Source organism: Hemiscyllium ocellatum, chromosome 7, assembly GCF_020745735.1.
Source record: "Hemiscyllium ocellatum isolate sHemOce1 chromosome 7, sHemOce1.pat.X.cur, whole genome shotgun sequence".
NCBI classification, from domain to species: domain Eukaryota; kingdom Metazoa; phylum Chordata; class Chondrichthyes; order Orectolobiformes; family Hemiscylliidae; genus Hemiscyllium; species Hemiscyllium ocellatum.
In genome coordinates, this window is record NC_083407.1 from 87,467,404 (window position 1) to 87,490,629 (window position 23,226).

Here is a 23,226-nt window from a genome sequence, read left to right on the forward strand (position 1 = left end):
CAAAATGCCATCCTTTACTCCCAATTCCTCTGCTATATCTGCTCCCAGGAAGAGCAATTGCACTCCAGAACATCGCAGATGGCCTCCTATTTGAAGGACCACAATTTCCCTTCCACATGGTCAACAATGCCCTCCAGTGTAACTCCTCCAGTTTCTGCACCTCTGCCCTTGAACTCCACCCCTCCAACTGCAATAAGGATAGAACACCACCACCCCATCCCACCCCGTCCTCATCTTCCACCCCAATCATCTCCGGACACAGCCCATCATCCTCTGCCATCACTGCCACCTACAGTCAGACCCCACCACCGGAGATATATTTCCATCTCCACCCCATCAGTATTCAGAGAGGCCATTCCCTCTGCAACTCCCTCGTTAAGTCCATGCTTGAAAGGATCCTTGCACATCTACCAGAGATTTTCCTGTACAGGACATTGGTTAGGCCACTGTTGGAATATTGCGTGCAATTCTGGTCTGCTTCTTATCAGAAAAATGCTGTGAAACTTGAAAGGGTTCAGAAAAGATTTACAAGGATGTTGCCAGGGTTGGAGGATTTGAGCTACAGGGAGAGACTGAACAGAGTGGGGCTGTTTTCCCTGGAGCGTTGGAGGCTGAAGGGTGACCTTATGGAAGTTTACAAAATTATGAGGGGCATGGATAGGATAAATAGATAAAGTCTTTTCCCTGGGGTCAGGAAGTCCAGAACTAGAGGACATAGGTTTAGGGTGAGAGGGCAAAAGATATAAAAGAGACCTAAGGAGCAGGTTTTTCACGCAGAGGGTGGTACGTGTATGGAATGAGCTGCCAGAGGAAGTGGTGGAGGCTGGTACAATTGCAACATTTAAGAGGCATTTGGATGGGTATATGAATAGGAAGGGTTTGGAGGGATATGGGCTGGGTACTGGCAGGTGGGACTAGATTGGGTGGGGATATCTGGTTGGTATGGACAGGTTGGTCCGAAAGGTCTGTTTCCATGTTGTACATCTCTATGACTCTATGACCTCATCTACTGTTTGTTCTCTATGTGGCCTCCTCTACACTGGGGAGGCAGAACATTTCAGGGAACATCTCCAGGACACACAGACCTGACAACCCCACTGCCCTGTGACCGACAACTTAGAGTCAAAGAAATGTATAGCACGGAAGTAGACTCTTCGGTCCAGTCGCCCATGTCGATGAGATATCCCAACCTAATCTAGTCCCACCTGCCAGCACCTGATTCATATCCCTCCAAACCGTTCCTATTCATATACCCATCCAGATGGCTTTTAAATGTCACAATTTTTCTAGCCTCCACCACTTCCTCTGGCAGATCATTCCACTCAAGCAGCACCCTCTACATGAAAATGTTGCCCCTTATCGCTTTATTGAAGTTTATATAGATCATGTTTACTGTTCTGCCCACATTAATCCTCTGTTACTTCTTCAAAAAAACCTCAATCAAGTTTGTGAGACATGATTTCCCATGCACCAAGCCATGTTGACTGTCCATTAATCAGTCCTCACCTTTCCAAATACATGTACATCCTGTTGCACAGGATCCCCTCCAACAACTTGCCCACCACCGACGTCAGGCTTACCAGTCAATCGTTCCCTGGCTGGTCCTTACCACCTTTCTTAAACAAAGTTAAAAATCACACAACACCAGGTTATAGTCCAACAGGTTTAATTGGAAGCACACTAGCTTTCGGAGCGACGCTCCTTCATCCTGATGAAGCAGCGTCACTCCGAAAGCTAGTGTGCTTCCAATTAAATCTGTTGGACTATAACCTGGTGTTGTGTGATTTTTAACTTTGTACATCCCAGTCCAACACCGGCATCTCCAAATCATTTCTTAAACAATGGTACCACGTTAGCCAACCTCCAGTCTTCCTGCACCTCACCTGTGACTATTGATAATACAAATATCTCAGCAAGAGGCCCAGCAATCACTTCCCTAGCTTCCTACAGAGTTCTAGGGTACACCTAATCAAGTCCAGGGGATTTATCCACATCAAGACATTCAGCACTTCCTCCTCTGTAATATAGACATTTTTCAAGATGTCACCATGTACTTCCCCACATTGTGTATCTCCACGTCCTTCTCCACAGTAAACACTGATGCAAAATACTCGCTTTGTATCTCTCCCATCTCCTGCAGCTGTACACAAAGGCTGCCTTGCTGACCTTTTTGGGGCCCTATTTACTCCCTAGTTACCGTTATGTCCTCAATGTATTTGCAAAAACCCTTTGGATTCTCCTTAATTCTATTTGCCAAAGCTATCTCATTTCTTGCCCTCCTGATTTCCCTCTTAAGTATAGTCCGACTGCCTTTATACTCTAACGATTCACTTGCTCTATCCTGTCTATACCTGACATCTGCTTCCTTATTTCTCTTAACCAAACCCTCATTTTCTCTCATCATCCAGTATTCCCTACACCTACCAGCTTTTCTTTTCACTCCAACAGGAATACACTGTCTACACTCTTGGTATCTCATTTCTGGATGCTTCCTGTTTTCTATCCATCCCTTTACCTGCAAATATCTGCCCCAATCAGTTTTTTAAAGTTCTTGCCTCATACTGTCAAAATTAGCCTTCCTTGAATTTAGAACTTCAACTGTTAGATCTGGTCTATCCTTTAAAACTAAATAGAATTATGGTCACTGGCCCCAAAGTGCTCCCCCACTGACACCTCAGTCACCTGCCCCGCCTTATTTCCCAAGAGGAGGTCAAGTTTTGCACCTTCTCTAGTAGGTGCATCCACATATGAATCAGAAAATTCTCTTGTACACACTTAAATTCCTCTCCTTCTAAACCCTGAACACTATGGCAGTCCCAGTGTATGTTTGAAAAGTTAATATCCCCTACCATAACCACACTATTATTCTCACAGATAGCTGAGATCTCCTTACAAATTTGTTTCTCAATTCCGTCTGACTATTAGGGGATCTAAAATACAATCCCAATAAGGTGATCATCCCTTTCTTATTTCTCAGGTCAACCCAAATAACTTCCACCCAAATGTATTTCCAGGAATATCCTCCCTCAGTATAGCTGAAATGCTATCCCTTATCAAAAACGCCACTCCCCCCTCCTCTCTTGCCTCCCTTTCTGTCCTTCCTATAGCATGTGTCCTGGAACATTAAGCTGCCAGTCCTGTCCATCCCTGAGCCATGTTTCACTAATTGCTATGGTATCCCAATCCCATGTTCCTAATCATGCCAAGTTCATCGGCCTTCCCTGTTAGGCCTCTTAAATTAAACTGCATTTATTTCAATGTATCAGTCCTACCTTGTTCTCTGCTTTGCTTTCCTACCCTGACTGTTTGACTCGCTTCTTTTTTCAACTGTACCAGTGTCACATTGACCTCTTTCCTCAGTATCTCCTTGAGTCCTACCTCCCTCCTTAATAGTTTAAATCGTCCAGAGCAGCTCTAGCAAATCTCCCTGCCAGTATATTAGACTCCATTCAATTCAGGTGCAATCCATCTTTCTTGTACAGGTCACTTCTACCACAGAAGAGATGCCAATGATCCAAAAATGTGAATCCTTCTCCCACATACCAACTCTTCAGCCACGCATTCATCTGCTCTATCCTCCTAGTCCTACCCTCACTAGCTCGCAGCAACTGGAGTAATCCATATATTATTACCCTCAAGGACCTCCTTTTGAAATTCCTGCCTAATTTTCTATATTCTTCCTTCAGAATCTCATTCTTTTCCCTTCCTATGTCGGTGGTACCAATGCATGCAATGACAAAGTTTTCCCATTCTCCATCTTGGATTACCCACAAACTCCCCTTCCCATTCTGCCAAAGAGATGCATGTCCTGAGTCACCTCCACCACCAAATCCTAGCCACCTAAAACCTGGAGGAAGAACACCTCTTCTGCCTTGGGACACTCCAATCACACAGCAGCAACATCGATTTCACCAGTGTCCTCACCTCTTCTCCCCCCATCGCATCCCAAATCCAAACCTCCAACTCAGCACCGCTCTCTTGAACTTTCCTACCTGTCCATCTTCCCTCCCACCTATCCACTCCACCCCCACCTGCATCTACCTATCGCCTTCCCAACTACCTTTTCCCCACACCCAGCCCCACTCTCCATTTCTATTTATCTCTTAGCCCCTATACCCTCACCGCACCTTCCTGATGAAGGGCTTAGACCCGAATCATCAATTCTCCTGCTCCTCAGATGCTGTCTGACCTGCTGTGTCTTTCCAGCGCCACACTTTTCGACTATATAAACTAAGCCCTGTGTGTTAGTTAGCAAGTGCGTTTGTTTTTCTAGCTTTTTATGCATAATCTCTCTCTCCCTACTTTGCATAATTGGCAGCAGAAACATTTGGTTCCTCAGCTCAAATCTTCTCCTTCAATGTACAACACTTCTGCACACTTTGAAAATCATCCTCAAACTTTACATTACCTACTGTCTTTTTGATCATGGTCTCATCTTCCACCATCGCCACTTATTAAACATCTTTAGGCATTTCAGAAGTTAATTTATAGTGGCTAAAGAATCATAGAATCCCTACAGCCATTTGGCAGAAAGAGGCCATTTGGCCCATCTAGTCTGTGTCGACCTTCAAAGAACATCCCATCCAAACCCAGCCCCCAACCCTACGCACGTAACCTCACATTTACCACAGCTAATCCACGTAACCTCCACATTCCTAGATACTGTGGACAATTTATCATAGCCAAACAACCTAACCAGCGCATCTTTGGACCGCTGGACGAAACCAGAGCACCTGGGGGAAACCCACACAAGACCCAGGGGAAACATGCAAACTCCAGTGTCAGTCACCCAAGGCTTGGATCGAATCCAGGTCCCTGGTGCTGTGAGGCAACAATGCTAACCACTGAGCTGCCCTATGACTGTCAACTCATTGACCTCACCTGGCTCATACAGGATGACTACAACATGACATGCTTTGGTTGATAATGCTTTATTTGTTGAATTTTATCGAGTTACAAACACCAGGATTAAATCCAGCTTCTACCACATAACATTCCAAGCTCAAAGGAATATGAAAGTAGCAACATATCTCTGAAACAAACTAAGTGCCATCGTTTTTGGGTCAGCTAACTTTTGAACCCTATAGCTGATTAGCTACTTTATGCAACAATGAGACACTTTAATTTTAACATTCTGAACTTTTATGGCAGGCTTTATCTCCACACAAAGCCAGTGAAAATACAGGGATAAAAAGAGCTTTTAACAAAAACCATTTATGGTTAGTTGGTTTAAAACCAAGCTGTGATCTGATAAAGACTTTTCTGTTTCCTGAAGTTAAGGAGATCAGGCACCTGAAGGGCTTTTGCACGAAACGTCAATTTTACTGCTCCTCGGATGCTGCCTGAACTGCTGTGCTTTTCCAGCACCACTCTAATCTAGAACCTGATAATATTCTAGGAAGCCACAATATGCCAGCAAATGTTCACTGTGTCTCTACTATCAAATAGTTACATTTGAAGCATCTTACCTTGCAACAATGGGAGAAAATCTGACAGATATACTCCTGCGTATATCGAGATCTACTGAGCAAGGACATGAGATGTGGAACCACAGTAACATCCTAAGAACAATATTAAAACAAAAGTTAAAAGAAATTATTGGATATGCTAAAACTTCTAAACATTAGATTCTGAAGGCGTGCATCTTCTCCCATTCCCTCCAGTTCCTCACTCCTTAATGGCCTCCCCTCAGAAGCCATATACAGCTAAGAAGCAAGCATGAATTTTGTTGTCATGCCAACAGTGACTGACAACAAGAGAGAAGCTCTCTGAAGGCTTCAATGATGGCCTTACTCTCCATGGTGAGATACACTTGATGAAATGAACAGAGCCATGCAGAACGCAAGTTAAAAACAGAAATGGAAACTATACCTACTACTATATCTAAGGCTTGATACTTACTGTATAAAGTACCTCCACTGGTGTCACAGGACTTGTTAAAATTGTGCGAAGACATCGAAGGCATGCTTCTATAAACTTCAGGTCTGGAAGGAGGAGACCTAATTCAGGATTAGGAAATGTTAGAATGATTTACTACACTCAATGATTTACAATATTTCAACTCTGCAACAATCACCAATTAACTATTTAGGAGAGCTACTTAGGAGCTAAAAGTTTAAGGTTCAAATTAAATTTCCTATACAAGTATATGAATGCGCAGAATGAGATTAATCTCAGGTTGCTGAGACATTATATTATGGTTACATCAGAGATCTGGCTCAAAAAAGGATGGAATAGACACTAAATACTGCTGTATAAAAGGTGTTTCTGAAAGGAAAGGATGTCAGTGGGATTAACAAGAACAATAGCATTGGTGAAAAGAATGCTCCAGAGAAGTCATGGACATAATTATTTAATTATGGCTAAGAAATATTAGTTACAATTACACTACATGGATGGTATTGCATAGATTAACAGCTAGTATCAAAGAGATGAAGAAACCGATGCAATAGGAAAGTATAAGTGTGCAAGATATATTGTCATAACAATAATTTTGGTTTTCCTCGTGTCAACTGAGATAGTAATGGTGCAAAGGGCAGAAAAGGGGAAGAGTTTAAGTTCAGGAGAATTTTCTAAATGAGTATGTTTCTTGTCCAATGAAGAACATACTGGTAGATCTGATTCTGGGGCATAAGTGGGAGAAGTGGATCAACTGTCATTGGGGGTGTATTGATGGAGCAATGATCATAAGGGTTAAGTCCACAATAGAAAAGAACATGGAATAATCCAGAGTAAGAATTATTAACTGTAGGGGGGGGGGTAACTTCAACAGGGTGAGAACAGATCCACCCAAATAAACCGCAAAGTTTAGCAGAAAAACTTAAAACTGAACTTTCTCTTCTAAAGAGGATATTTGCATATATTCGAGATATATTCATGAAGGAGAAAGAAAAGACAAACAAATCCAAACTCCATGGTTGATGAAATGAAGATAAAGCAGAAAACCTGTGTACATAACAGACATTGAGTAGATGCTACAATGAGAACCAGATTGAGTAAAACAAAATTCAGAATAGAAATGAGAAATGAGCAAGGGAAAAATTGAAAGGAAACTGTCAGCTAAAATATAACAGAATATCAAAAACAAGTATGAAAATAGCAAAAGGGTAGCAAAAAGAGTAGAGCAGATTAGGAACAAAAGGCACAGGTATGGTTGAACCTAGGAAGAACTTGCCCAAATTATAGTTAAAGGGCAGGTCACTGAGATGCTGAATGGGCTAAACATTAATGATTGAAGATAATGGATAGGCTAAGTGCTCTTAAAGTTGGCAAGAAATCAGGGTCAAATGTGATCATGTATTCCAGGCAAGAGTGAAAATTGTGAAGAATTAGCCGTAATCTTCCACTCCTTAGAAATACAAGGATGGTGACAGAGGATTGGAGAACTCCAACTGTTACAGATTTGTCCAAAAAAGTTTGGAAAAAGATAACACAGCAACTCAGTTTCATTGAAATGGTGGAAAAGCTTTTAGAAACAATAATTCGGGACAAAATCAATAATAACTTGGACAAACATTAATTAAGGAAAGATGGTAGTTTTGTTAAGGACAAATTATGTTTAACCAACTTGCTTGAATGTTTGGATGAGGTAACAGAGCGGATTGATGAGGGTGATGTGTTGGACGTGGACTTCCAAAAGACATTTGATAAGAACAAATAAAAATAATTGGCATCAAAGCTAAAGCCACGGAAAATGGAGAGTGGTAGCAAGGAAAAGAGTGACAAGTTTCCTGATGAAGCGTTTATGCCCAAAATGTCAATTCTCCTAATCCTCAGATGCTGCCTGACCTGCTGTGTTTTTCCAGCACCACACTCTTGACTCTGATCTCCAGCATCTGCAGTCCTCACTATCTCCCGAGTGAGGAGAAACAGAGGTCTACAGGTTCAAACACTCAAAGGAGATATACAGTGGGGTTCCCTGTATTTGAACTACTTGCTTTTGTGGCAATTATTAGTGACGTATACTTTGATGCACAAGGCACAATTTCAAAAATTTGCAAGGCCAAAAATTTTACAGGAATTATGAATTGTGAATGCCAAGTGGATAGTGAGAAACTTCTAGACGATTTGGCAATACTGTGGAATGGGCAGAGAAGTGGCAGATAAAACAATGTAGAAACATGGAAAGTGAATCATTTTAGTAGAAAGAACAAGGGCAGATAATACAACAGAAAGGATTCAATTCTGAAGTAGATGCAGGAAAAAAGAAAGTTGCTTGGTAGCAAATATGCACACATCACATGGAGTTTGAGAAACTGGTTAATAAATCATATTGCATTCTGTGCTTTATAAACAGAAACAGAGCACAAAAGCACGAGATTTATAACTAATTTGTATAAGACCCTGGCTCAGCCTCAACTGCAGTACTGGGTAAGACTTGGAGCATTACAGAGGCTGCAGAAAAAGATTCCTGGGTATGATTCAAGGGATAAGGATGTTCAGCTACATGGATAGATTGAAGAAACTGATGTTTTTTTATTCCTTAGAGAAAAACAAAGTCAGGAGATTGGATTAAAATGATAAAGGATAGAAACAAAGAAATTGCCAGAAAAACTCAGCAGGTCTGGCAGCAACTGTAAAAAGAAACCAGAGTTAACATTTTGGGTCCAGCGACAGCTCCTCAGAACGGTTACTGGAACCAAAATGTTAACTCTGATTTCTCTGCAGAAATACTGCCAAACCTGCTGAGTTTTTATAGCAATTTCCGTTTATATTTCCAGCATCTGCAGTTCTTTTGCTTTTTCTTTAAATTATAAAGAGATTTGGGCCAAGTGACATGGAGAAATTGCTCCCTTCAGCAGAAAAATCAAATCAGTGGAAATTCAGTTCAAGTGATTAACAGGAGCAACCCTGACAGGGGGAAAGCAGTTTTTTATATTGCGTGGTTAAGATCAAGAAAGCTCTCCACGAGAGAACATTCTAGACTGATTTCATTCAAGCCTCCTAAAGAGGATCAGATAAATATCTAAAGTGAAACCGTTGCAGGACATTTGTGGAAAAAAGGTTTGGGATGTGGGATACGATGAGTCACTCACTCAAAGAGTCAACATACATACAATAAGTTGAATAGTCTCTTCCAATACAAAAACCATTCTATGACAATTTATAAAGAGATCAAGGTTAACACTTGTAATAAAATTCTCAGCAAATAACTAACACCTTCAAAAGATAATTAGAGTTAGGAACAAAGTGTTTTGCTTAACTAATCCCATGAAGGAATAAAGAAAAACCTTATATTCAATATTTTCTACAATCTTGATTTGGAAATGCCAGTGTTGGACTGGGGTGAACAAAGTTAAAAGTCACACAACACCAGGTTATACTCCAATAAGTTTGAATTCATGTATCTCTGGACATCAGAGTGCATCTGGAAAATTAACAAACAGTGAAATTCACAACTAATCTTGGAAGAACCTGTTTGGGAAAGGTCACAACACAAACAGATAAATGAATATTTTTTAAGTGTGGCCTCACAGTAAGTCTGCAGTAGGAAGTAGAGTGGGTTCTTTCTTGATTATATATTTTATCGAGCTAGGTCTTTTGATTAAGCTTAAAAATAAAGACATAAGTATTAAGTTAGCATTAAGTTAGCCTGGAACAGTGTTTTGTAGAGGAATAAAACAGTGCTATTTTCTGGGTCTGTAGACTGAAAGAAGCAAAATGGCCTTTAGAGTGGATATGCTCTCCTTCCCGATGTGGGAGTTTACAGAGAGTTTACGTATTACTGAGGATTATACCTGCAATAAATGCCGTTGGTTGCAAATCCTATCAGATCGAATGGATCGATTAGAGAGACAGTTAGATGCAATGAGGAATTTCCAAAAGCAAGGGGATGTGATGGACAGCAGTTATAGGAAGGGAGAAAGGTTGCAGATACAGTCACATAGATGAGTTAACTCCAGGAAAGCTAAGAGAGGTAGGCAGGTAGTGCAGGTGTTTTCTGTGGCTATTCCCATTTCAAACAAGTATGTTGTTTTGGAAAATGTAGGGGGTGATGGATTTTCAGGGGAATGTAGCATGAACAGCCAAGTTTCTGATATTGAGACTGGCTCTAATGCAATGAGGGGTACTTCAGGTTTCAAGACATCGACTGTGTTAGGGGACTCTCTAGTCTGAGGCACAGACAGATGTTTCTGTGCCCAGCAGCGAAAAATCAGAACAGTGTGTGATTCCTTTATGTCAGGATCAACAATGTCTCAGAAGGGGAAGAGGGAACCAGCAGATCATCACATACATTGGAATCAATGACACAGGAAAGGAAGAGGATGATATTCTGAAGGGAGAATAGAGAAAGAGAGTTAGGCAGAAATTTAAAAAGGAGATCCTCGAGAGCATTAATATCAGGACTACTCCCAGTGCTGCGAGCTAGTGAGGACAGGAATAGGACGATAGAGCAGATGAAAGCATGGTTGAGGAGCTGGTGTATCAGAGATGGATTCACATTTTTGGATCATTGGAATCTCTTCTGGGGTAGAAGGGAGGAGGTTCTGAAACTTGAAAGAGTTCAGAAAAGATTTACAAGGATGTCGCCAGGGTTAGAGGATCTGAGCTACAGGGAGAGGCTGAACAGGCTGGGGCTGTTTTCCATGGAGCACCGGAGACTGAGGGGTGACCTTATAGAAGATTATAAAATCATGAGGGGCATGGATAGGATAAATACACAAAGTATCTTCCCTGGGATGGGGGAGTCCAGAACTAGAGGGCATAGGTTTAGGGTGAGGGGGGAAAGATATAGAAGAGACCTACTGGGCAACCTTTTCATGCAGAGGGTGGTACATGTATGGAATGAACTGGCAGAAGTAATGGAGGCTAGTACAATTGCAACATTTAAAAATTATCTGGCTGCGTATAGCTCTGAAACTCAATTCCTCTACCAATAAAAGCTAACACACTGCCGGCCTTCTTAACAACCTTATCAACCTGGGTGGCAACCTTCAGGGACTATACACATGAATGCTATAGTAAGGTAACAGGATTTAGCACTACTGTCTCAGTGCCAGGGACCCGGGTTTACACAATCCCCCCCATGTCTGTGTGGGTGCCCACCGGGTGCTCCAGTTTCCTCTCTCAGTCCAAAGATGTGGAGGTTAGGTAGATTGGCCATGCTAAATTTACCATAGTGTTCAGAGGCGTGTAGGCGAGGTGCATTAGTCAGGGAAAATGTAGAGTAAATGGGAGGGGAATGTATGTGGGTAGGATCCTCTTCGGAGGGTCGGTATGGACTTGAGGGGCCAAATGGCCTGTTTCCACACGTAGGGATTCTACAAAATACAGGCCAAATTTGGAATTGTTCTGACCTAGCTGAATCGATGCTGTATGATGTAAGCCACTTAGCTTCATATCAAACATGATGTTCACTCAACTTTACTACACATTCCTTCACAATAGTAGTACCTTGCAGTAATGCTGGAATTATGTGGCAATCTAACAAAGACTTGACATTATTTTCTGTGCCCATTGCAAGACTTCCTAAAACTACTGCACATTCGGTTTTAAGTTCTACAGTTGAAGTCTCTTGTTGTAGGAGGTAAAGTAATCTGCAAAAAAGAAAAAAAAGCATTTCAACATGTATTTAAATTCAAATTGAAGTCAAAAAAACATTGTTCAATTCATATATAGAGTTACTCAAGCACATTTCTCTAACTGGGCAGATATAACTTCTTTAGAACCAACAGGCACTTACAGGGAAATGGTAGGGTAGTAGAGAATGTCACTGAACTAGTAATTCAGAGACCCAGGCTAATGGTCAAGGCACTTTGGTCCAAATTCTACCAGGACAGCTGGTGGCATTTTAATTTAAATAATAAAATCTATAATTGGAAGCTAGTAATTGTGACCATGAAACTATCAATTGTTATTAAAACCCATCCTTCAAGTCCTTACTTGGCCTACCTAATGTGACTCTAAATCTAAGCATTGGTTAACTCTTGACTACCTCTGCATTGGCCTAGTAAACCATTCAGTTCAAGGACAATTAATGACAGACCACAAACACAGAAATGTCCAAATTCCAGCAGAGGTATAAAAATCCTGCAAACATTCATACTTTCCTTTGGCCAAAATGTAAACCAAGAATTGAAATGATTGAATACAGTTTTATATTTACCCCTAATATGACCAGTGGTCACAAAAACTGTGGTCCATATTTCATTTATGAATTAATAACTGTTTCAGATTTATTAATTAAACTAATTTGTCATATTCCACAATCAGATGTAAAATGTTGACATTCATGGCATTTAACATTTGTAAAAGAATCCTAATACAACCAACGTACAATACACCAGAATGAAAATATCAACTTTGCTTATTAACACAGTCTATTTCTCTTCATTAAAACTCACATCACAAATGAAACAGCAATTCAAATTTTACAAAATTCCCACTTTGCCATATTACTCAGTTTGCTTAATGCAACATTTTGAAAATGTTTTATCCCTCTGCACAAATGACAGCAGAAACTCAATTAAAAGTTGAGTTTCTAAGATTTAAGCTTATCAAAACAGAAAGTGGGGGGGGATGGGGTCTACATTTACATGCATTAGATTTGGAAAAGGTGAAATCCACCACCACTTAGCACTTTGCTGTTGGAGAGTTTGTCACGTGTGCCATACCCTTAAAAATAATACGAGGTGTCAAACAGCTGCCTTCAATGGTATGCTAGTCTATGAATCTATCCAGGAGATCTAAACCAGGGCAACTTTGATTTCAACTTGGGGTGAGTGGTAAGCACAAAGACTTTAGATATTTTGGTCAAAATTCAAGAGTCAACTCTTACGTGAGATCAGTCATTACTCTAAGTATGTATGATAGTTGATACTGATGCTAGTAGAAATAGAAGGCCTCCTCTATTCCAAAAACTATTAGTAACACAGGTTGAATTTCAGCAAAGAACCCTCTTTTTTACTCAACTCTTACTATATATCCCCCACAGAAAACGAAAAGGATTGTGTGAAGATAATTTGAAAGTGTCCCTTCCTCAAAATGTTTTATTTCTAAGTTGAATGATCAACCTGCCCCAAATCAATCCATGCTCTGGAATTATGAAGCCTTACACACACACAAGGACTTATTCCTGATATTACCGAGTTATCGAGTTAAATACTTCCATACCTTGATAGTGGTGTATATTAGCAGTTTAAGATATTGAGGTTGAAACGAGAAAAGGTCCAGATAAACTACTCCAACCAGTTAATCAATCAAGACAAAACCTAAATGTTGCGAGTCAAAATGGTCAAAATCCTGGAATTCCCTTCCCAAGGATATTATGGGTCAACCTACAGCACATGAACTGCAGTGGTTCAAGAAGGCGCTCATCACCACCTCAAGTACAACTAAGGAAGGAGAATAAATGTGGCCAGCCAGCAACACTCACATCCCAGAAATTCATCAAAACATTAGCATAAAATTGCAACCAGGCCCTTAAGGTTTAAAGTTGGGAAACAACTCCACATGCAAATAAAACATATTGTCATTTTGGAGCTCTTTTCCTAACTGACAGACTTTACAACGAATGGAGCACTTCTGAAGGATAGCAATGTCGTATTGTAGGAAAGATAGTTAATTTGCACAGAGCAAATACACAAAAGTAGCAATATGTTAATGAATAGATAATCTGCTTCTGTGATGATGATTCAACCAGGATAACTGCTTGCTCTTCTTCCAAGTAATGCCAAGGGAGGACATAAAAGACCATAAAAGGGGAGACAAGGATGCTGATTAACAGCTCCGCTGAAAGATGGCATCTCCAACAGTGCAGCACTCCATCCATTCTGCACCAGTTGTCAACCAACATTATCATAAGCAAATTGCAGATTAGGACATGGAATTTACAACTTTTTGACTCAAGAGGTGAGTGCGCTACAAACTGGACCATGACCAAGCCCTCTGTTTCTTCCTCTCACGCCATCCCAACCAGTACCTTTCCACCAACCCCCTCATCCGCCTGGCTGAACTGGCCCTCACCCTCAACAACTTCTCCTTCCAATCCTCCCACTTCCTCCAAACCAAAGGGGTAGCGCCATGGGCACCCACATGGGACCCAGCTATGTCTGCCTGATTGTTGGATACATGGAGCAGTCCATCTTCTGCAGTTATATAGACATCACCCCAACCTGTTCCTCCACCACATCGATGACTGTATCGGCGCCGTCTTTTGCTCATGAGGAGGCTGAACAGTTCATCAACTTTACCAACAACTTCCACTCCGATCTCAAATTCACCTGGACCATCTCGGACACCTCCCTCCCTTCCTGGACCTCTCCATCACTGTTTCCGGTGACTGACAAACCACAGACATCTACTACAAGCCCCTGACTCCCACAGCTACCTAGACTACACCTCCTCCCACCCTATCTCCTGCAAAAAAATCATCCCTTATTCCCAAATTCTCCGCCTCCACTGCATCTGTTCCAGGATGACCAATTCCACCTGAGACAGTCCCAGATGGCCTCCTTCTTTCGTGATTGTAACTTCCCTTCCCACATGGTTGACGATGCCTTCCAGCGCATCTCCTCCACTTCACACAAAACTGCCCTCGAACCCCACCCCTCCCAAAGCAACAAGGACAAAACACTCTGATCCTCACCTTCCACCCCACCAATCTCCGCATACATCGCATTACCCTCCGCCACTTCCGCCAACTCCAAATGGATCCCACCACCAATGATATATTTCCCTTCCTACCCCTATCAGCATTCTTGAGACACCATTCCCTCCACAACTCCCTCGTCAGGTCCCCACCCTCCACCAGCCCACACCCTACTCCTGGCACCTTTCCTTGCCACTGCAGGAAGTGCAAAACCTGCGCCCATACCACTCCCCACACCTCCGTCCAAGGTCCCAAGGGATCCTTCCACATCCAACAGAAATTTACCTGTACCTCTCCCAATGTCATCAACTGCATCTGTTGCAGTCTCCTCAGGGAGACAGGATGCCTTCTTAAGGATCGTTTCAGAGAACATCTCTGGGACGTCCGCACCCACCAACCCCACCGTCCCATGGCTGAACACTTCAACTCCCCCTCTCACTCTGTCAAGAACATGCAGGTCTTGGGCCTCCTCCACTGCCAAATTACTAACATTGGGATGCCTGGAGGAAGAACGCCTCATATTCTGCCTTGGGACCTTTCAACCACGCATGATAAATGTTGATTCCAACAGCGTCCTCATTTCTATTCCCTACATATTAACCCAGTCCCAAGCTTCCAACTCAGCACCACCCTCTGAACCTGTCCATCACTACCCCCTTTTGACCTATCACGTTCAACCAGCTATTTCTTTCTCAGCTACCTTCCCCCCACAACCCCATCCCCATCATCTCTCAGCCCAAGCCCACAAGTTTCATTTCAGATGAAGGGCTTAATCCCAAAACATTGATTCTCCTGCTCCTCAGATGCTGCCTGACCTGCTGTGCTTTCCCAGGAACACACTCTCAACCATGACCAACCCAGATCAGTAAAAGTTTGTAACACTCTTCTGCAAGTGGTCACTAATGTTGGGTAAAATTCAAATTTTGAATGATTCTGTTGATCAAATGTATTAAGGGGTAATGGGCAAAAGTGGGTATAATGGAGTTAGCTTCTAGATCAACAGTGTTCACTAAATGATAGAAGGGGCTACAGTACTGTTCCTGTATTTATGATTCTACTATGGAAAAAAAATTAAAAACTGTTACAATACCTTGGTACTGCTCCCAGGACAATCAGATTAGCTTTTTGTTTGTTATTTCCAATAACAGCATTCTTCATGTCACTGCCAAAAAAAAAGAAGCACAAACACAAAATGATTACTGAAAACAAAGTGTTTTGATAGTTCAGCACTTCATTTAAATGTAAAAGATTTTGTTTCCAGAACTTATGCAGCTGGATACTCTACCCTCAATATCAGTAGACCCACTAACTAACAACCAAACCAAACCAAAACAAAAACAGTTGACCACCTGGAAACCCCATCAATCCTCATTCATTTTAAAGCCAATGGCTACCTCTGCTTCAAGGTGACAATGTCCTATGTAGTGCTTGGTCAACTTCCTAGATTTTTTTTAATATAACAGAGTCCCTCCAATACACTTTGTTGAGTTAACATTGTAAATTCTCAGCTTCTCTTACATTTCAAGGAAGTAACTTAGACTGCTCAAAACAGGAGGGCAAAAAGGGAACATGAGATAGCTCTGGCAAATAGAATTAAGGAGAATCCAAAGGGTTTTTCCAAATACATTAAGGACAAAAGGGTAACTCAGGAGAGAATAGGGTCCCTCAAAGATCAGCAAGGCGGCCTTTGCGTGGGACCACAGAAAATGAGGGAAATAATATTTGAGTATTTTGCATCAGTATTTCACTGTGGAAAAGGGCATGGAAGATATAAAATGTAAGGAAATAGTTGGTGACATCTTGAAAAATGTCCAGATTACAGAAGAGGAAGTGCTAGGTGCCTTGAAATGCATAAAAGTGGATAAATCCCCAGGGCCTGATCAGGTGTACCGTAGAACTCATTGGGAAGCTAGAGAAGTGATTGCTGGGCCTCTAGCTGAGATATTTGTATCATCAATAGTCACAGGTGAGATGCCAGAAGACTGGAGGTTGGCTAACGTGGTGCCACTGTTTAAGAAATGTGGTAAGGACAAGCCAGGGAACTATAGACCAGTGGACCTGACGTCGGTGATGGGTAGGTTGTCGGAGGGAATCCTGAGGGACAGGATGTACATGTATTTGGAAAGGCAAGGGCTGATTAGGGATAGTCAACATGGCTTTGTGCATGGGAAATCAGGTCTCACAAACTTGATTGAGTTTTTTGGAGAAGTAACAAAGAGGATTGACGAGGACAGAGTGGTAGATGTATTCTACATGGACTTCAGTAAGGCATTCGACAAGGTTCTTCACGGGAGACTGGTTAGCAAGGTTAGATCTTACGGAATACAGGGAGAACTAGCCAGCTGAATATAGAACTGGCTCAAAGGTAGAAGACAGAGGGTGGTGGTGGAGGGTTGATTTTCAGACTGGAGGTCTGTGACCAGTGGGAGTGCCAGAAGGGTCGGTGTCAGGTCCACTATTTTTCGTCATTTATAGAAATGATTTGGATGCGAGAATAAAGTGGTATAGTTAGTAACTTTGCAGATAACACCAAAATTGGAGGTGTAGTGGACAGTGAAGGAGGTTACCTCAGATTACAAAAGGATCTTGATCAGATGGGCCAATGGGCAGATAGAGTTTAATTTAGATAAATGTGAAGTACTGCATTTTGGGAAAGCAAATCTTAGCAGGACTTATACACTTAATGGTACGGAGTGTTGCTGAAGAGACACCTCGGAGTGCAGGATCATATCTCCTTGAAAGTGGAGTCATTGATAGGATAATGAAGGCGGCGTTTGGTGTGGTTTCTTTTATTTGTCAGAGTATTGAGTAAAGGAGTTGGGAGGTCATGTTGTGGTTGTACAGGGACATTGGTTATTGGAATATAACACGCAATTCTGGTCTCCTGTCTATTGGAAAGATGTTGTGAAACTTGAAAGAGTTCAGAAAAGATTTACTTGGAGGATTTGAGTTATAAGGAGAGGCTGAACAGGCTGGGGCTGTTTTCCCTGGAGCATTGGAGGCTGAGGGGTGACCTTATAGAAGTTTACAAAATCATGAAGGGCATGGATAGAATAAATAGACAAAGTCTTTTCCCTGGGGTGGGGGAGTCCAGAACTAGAGGGCATAGGTTTAGGGTGAGAAGGGAAAGATATAAAAGAGACCTAAGGGGCAACTTTTTCACGCAGAGGGTGGTATGTGTATGGAATGAAGTGCCAGAGGAAGTGGTGGAGGCTGGTACAATTGCAACATTTAAAAGGCATTTGGATGGGTATATGAATAGGAAGGGATTGGAGGGATATGGGCTGGGTGCTGACAGGTGGGACTAGATTGGGTTGGGATATCGGGTCAACATGGACGAGTTGGACCAAAATGGTCTATTTCCGTGCTGTATATCTCTATTACTCTAAAACAAGCCAAACCAAAGTATATTGCAGTGAAATTTGCTCTAACACTCCAAGTCTTTTGAAGTGACATCTTGAGTCACTATTTAGAAGCCTAACTAATATTACATACATTTATGAATAATCATTGAGATCATTGTTTAAATATGGTTCACTTCATACTTTAAACCATAAGCATGTCAATTTTTTTTTAAATTACAGAATTATGGTTTTCAATTAAAGTTCATTAATGCTTTTATAACTACTTCCGTACATCCAGTTACACACAGAGAACAAAGTATCTTTAATTGCTCTTTCATTTCCAGAATACAAAAGACTTGCAAATATTTATTAACTTCATTAACTGCAGTCTTCAGGCTGATTAGAGACTCAAGACCCTGCAATCTGAAAATTGCAATGAACTTTAGATAAGGATCAGGAGAGATGGAATGCTTATTCTCATATAGTACTTACATAACACCTTGCAAAACCTTCTGGGGGTCAGGATCAAAGAGCCGGTCAACATAATGACGACTGCTGGCTGTAACTTCCTAAAGAGAATGAAGTGCTTAAATTAATAATTGCACTTTTCACTAATAGCATTCTTGTTGTTAGCAACCAAAAAAATTATCAAGATTAACCTCACGAGTAGCATTAATCTTCTACCGAAAATGCATGAGGTTCTGAGTTATTTATCATATAAAGATTCAAAACCAAGAAAAACTATAAAGACAAAAGTGCATCATTTTAAAAATAAAACTATTCTTTTCTAAACACCAGAAGCTGTTGTCACAGATATGGCTAATTTCAAATGGAAAATGCCTTACACAAAATAATGGTCGTTTTCCTTCTGTACATTTGTTTAGCAAATATCTACCCTTCAGTGCAAACCCCATCTTTTGACATCTTACTCTTTCAATATTTGCAATTCTGGCCTTGAATTTATCATACAGGACATTTATTGCAACTTCTACATTTCTGTCCAGTAACTGTTCACGGTAATCGAACTTCAAAATTATTTCCAGGCAAGTTGACTTGTGTACCAGGTGCCAGATCATAAGTTCTCAAGAACATGATGTAGCTTTCCTCTTGTCACATTGTGTCTTGTTGGACTGATTGTTGGATTTGATTTTTTTCTGACATATGGAGCTTATTCTGACAGGTAAACTATGGATTGAGGAAAGCTAGCATCAATGCTGCTGGTGTTTGCAGGATGTCTATTTATCCATGGTAAACAGCATTTTAGCAAAAACAAATAAGCACACACAACAATCAAAACGTATTACCATGTTGCTAAGAAACACATGAAGATTAAAGAGCATGTGCACCATAAGCACTGAGGTTACATGCCCAATGACAGTCTCTAACTCCCATTTATGAATCAAAGTGACAATTAGCACCATATGGATTCTAATTTACCAGACGGTTAGTGAATAATATATTGGACAGAACTACACTCTACCTCTGCATTAAATAAATATATTAATACTGTCAAAGCTATGGTCTCAGATTTCAAATATTAAATGTACACAAATCCAAATTTCAAAAGTATTTGTTATCATAATATAATGGTTCCAAACAAAAGTCTTATTCCACAGTGCTAGTATTTAAGACAAGAATCTATTTTGAATGTGTACACATGAGTCATCACAGTAGTGATTATTAAAGTGGATTTCTCAGATACTGTATTAGTTAAGAGCATGAAAAAGGACTTGATGCAAATTCCTAAAATAGTTTATTACAAATAAACTACACATATAGGCAGTCAACATAATAAACCAACACAAGGTACTTTAAACCACATAACGCCTTGCAACACCTTCTGGGGGTCAGGATCAAACAGCTGGTCAACATAATGACGACTGCTGGTTACAACTTCCTAAAAGAATTAAGTGCTTAAATTAATAATTGCACTTTTCACTTATAGCATTACTGTTGTTAGTAACCAAAAAAATCAATGTTAATCTCATGGGTAGCATTAATCGACTACCCAAAATGCATGAGGTTCTGAGTTGTTCATTATATTAAAAAAAGTTCAAAACCAAGAAAAACTATAAATACAATAGTTTTATTTTTAAAATGATGCAAAAAAGCATCACAGAAAAGCAATACAAAAAACATAATATGGCACCAACATGTCTCAGGAGACATTTAGGCAGATGACCAAAACTAGGTCAAAAAGTATATAGATTTTAAATATTTAGAAAACAAAGAAAGACAAAAAGTGTAAATTGGTGCAAAAAGGAAAGAGCTTAGGGCCTGGGCAGCTGAAGGCACAGGAACTAAAAAGGTATAACATTTAAAACAGAGTTTGCTGAAAAGACTAGAATTTTTTTTTAAATTCACTCACGGGATGTGAGTATGGTTGGCTGAGCCAGCATTTGTTGCCCACCCCTGGTTTCCCTTGAGAAGGTAATAGAAAAATGTTTCTTGAACCTCTGCAGTCCATTTGTAGTAGATACACACACACACACGATTGAGTGTTTCAGGATTTTGAACCAAGAAGATAACTCAGAGGGTTTTAAGGATGATGGAGATGTCAGAGGGGCTAAGGACATGGTAACTGAAGAATGCTGCTAACTGAATGCATGGTAACTGGATTGTTTTAATTCACTTGATTTCATTTAGCACAGTCACCAGTAGGATTCTTATTCAAGACTGAATGTCATATAAATATTGCAGAAAGTTGGCTCTATAGACAATAAAAGATAAACAATTTTGTAATGATACTCCAGTTCAGTGGAAAAAAACAATATCTTGATTAAGCCAGAAAGACTACTTAGTGGTAAACCAGGCTCCTGACTCATGAGAAGCCAGTGATCTGTTTTAATTTTATAGATATATAATCCAGCTGTTATACAGAGAACCTAGCAATCCAAACCCCACAGTTATAATCATTTCTGTAATCCAGGAATTTCGCCTAGCTTTACTTCTTAGGTTTCTCCAACTTCTCCTGAATTCTCAGAAATACTAAAGGCAAATATGTTATACAAAAGAATGAAAAATAACCCTTTCAAGCAAAATTCAACATCCACAACGCATATCTTCCTCCCACTGTTATTTTGACAAGAACAATTAAAATCAGTCAAATCTAATGGCAACAGTTACTGTAAAAAAAAATCAAATTTTATCACATAAACTGGCATGTGCTGAAAACAATCTGAACTCAATCTAAGTCAATTTGACAGAAATCTCAAATGAATTTAGCCAACATCATTTGAAATATACGTAAAACCCACAACCGACATGCCATAATGCTGCAGCACTATGACTGAATCAGTTCAACCTTCTGACAGGTATTTCTAGTTCATAACCAATGGCTGACAAGTTCATAACCAGATCCTGAACAGCATCACTGTTGCAGCAGCAGGAAAATCTGGAGAAAACCTGCCCTCATCTGACCACTGTCATTCTGGATATCGAAATTTGATCAGGCTAGAAAAAGATGGGAAAAGTATTACATTACAGGCAGATGCAGTTTGTTGAGAATAAGTCAATTGTTAAACAATTCCTGACTGCTTTCTTTATGGCCACATTTGACACTTTCCAATGGCTTATTTTGTCAGCATTTCTTCCGCAACTTAGGGTGGTTGCATTTCATTTGTTGCAGCATTAATCCTTAGCCCAGATTCAACCCAAACACAAGAATGGATGGAGCTCTGTCAAGATGGACACAACCCAAACTGAGGGAATACAACAGATTTAAGATGTCTCGAGACCATCCCAATAGCAGTGGGCCATTTTAAGTTTAATCTATTTCATTTAAATGTCTAGGAAGTATTCACTGCATTCTAGAAACATTTAAAATTTACTGAAGGAAGATCTAGCGACAAGACACAAACTTCACTTTCACAGGATAACGAGGACAAGGGAGGGGTGTGAGGCACCATCAGAAAACTTCCCTCGAAATTGAATTATTCCCAATTTATTTTTTCTTCCTCTTTCCCCATTTACTTAAATACAGGTTTACAAAACAATAAGCTCATAAATAATAAAACTAAAATAAACATCATGCCAAATGAACAGATACAGCCTTGTTAGAGTATACCCATATCTTCTGTTTGCAATATCAAGTTTCCAGAATCCATGATATTTTTCTTTAGGTTGAGTGTTAAATTCCTTCCACTTCACTTTCAGAAATGCTCACCTTTAAGTAGTTCTGTTCTCCACTCCAACAAGGTTGCCATTTTATCCTGGTACAGTCCATCTTTAATACTTTCCATTCTCCTTCTCACGCTTGATTAAGTAGCTAGTAAAAACGGACTTTCACAGCCATGCCCTTTTCCTCAGCATCTGTTCTGAAGCACTACATATGAATTCTGACTTGAATTCTACTTATGCAGTTTAGATCCATGCATTATCTCCGTACATAGCACTCTTAACATTTCTACAATTAATATTGAACAATGACTTTCTCAGACAGCAAGGGCTGGTAAGGTTTTTGTTCGATCCATTCATTGCTCTGCACACATTTGTGGTTTCTTTATTGACACCTTTGCTCTGTAACAGCATCCTTTTAAGACTTAAATCTTAACATCTTTCAGTTCTGAGGAAAAAGCATCAACCTAAACATTAACTCAGTTTCACTGGTTCCAGACCTGCTGAGAACTTCCAGCCTTTTTTGTTTGTATTACAGAATTAAGTTGACACATTTAGATTCTGTAAATTACTCCAAAACTGAAGACAATTATTATCCACAGCCAGCAGAAACCCACAAGATTTAGGATGTTTTCTCTAGAATGTAAAATGTTAAGCAGTGATTTGTTCGAAGGATTCAAGCCATCATGGGGGAATTAGACTAAATCAGGAGTGCCAAGCAATCATCATCTCCAACAAGAGAATCTACATTGCCCCTTGACATTCAAAGACAACAACATCATTGCATCACCGCATAATCAATATCCTGAGAGTTAACACTGAGCAGAAATTAAACTTAATTAGATTGTTGTGGCACAGTTGTAGTATCCCTATCCCTGTGCCAGCAAGGCTGGGTTCAAGCCCCACTTATTGCCAATATGTGTCATAAACAGGTGGGTCTTGAACCCAGCCTTGCTGGCTCAGGGGTAGGGATAAACATCCATAAACAGGTTAATGAAATTATATCTGTAAATACTATCACTCCAAGAACAAGTCGAAGACTAGGAAACCTGCAGCAATTAACTCACCTCATGACTCCTCACACCTTGTACACTACCTACATGGCACAAGTCTCCCTACTTGCCTGGATCAGCACAACTCTGTTAACACTCATGAAGCTTGACACCATCCAAGCTG

General features: G+C 40.5%; 1 protein-coding gene across 5 annotated transcripts in view; it reads right to left on the bottom strand.

The window, feature by feature from the left end:
• Positions 1-23,226, bottom strand: part of armc8 (armadillo repeat containing 8) — a 103,909-nt gene that overhangs the window by 65,166 nt on the left and 15,517 nt on the right. For all 5 annotated transcript variants that reach the window (XM_060827430.1, XM_060827432.1, XM_060827431.1 and 2 more), the window contains 5 exons: positions 18,427-18,503; positions 15,681-15,752; positions 11,395-11,537; positions 5,902-5,999; positions 5,469-5,561 (listed from right to left, as the gene is read on the bottom strand). In XM_060827430.1, coding sequence (XP_060683413.1) covers positions 5,469-5,561; positions 5,902-5,999; positions 11,395-11,537; positions 15,681-15,752; positions 18,427-18,503 — 483 coding nt within the window. The remainder of the gene's footprint in view (positions 1-5,468; positions 5,562-5,901; positions 6,000-11,394; positions 11,538-15,680; positions 15,753-18,426; positions 18,504-23,226) is intronic.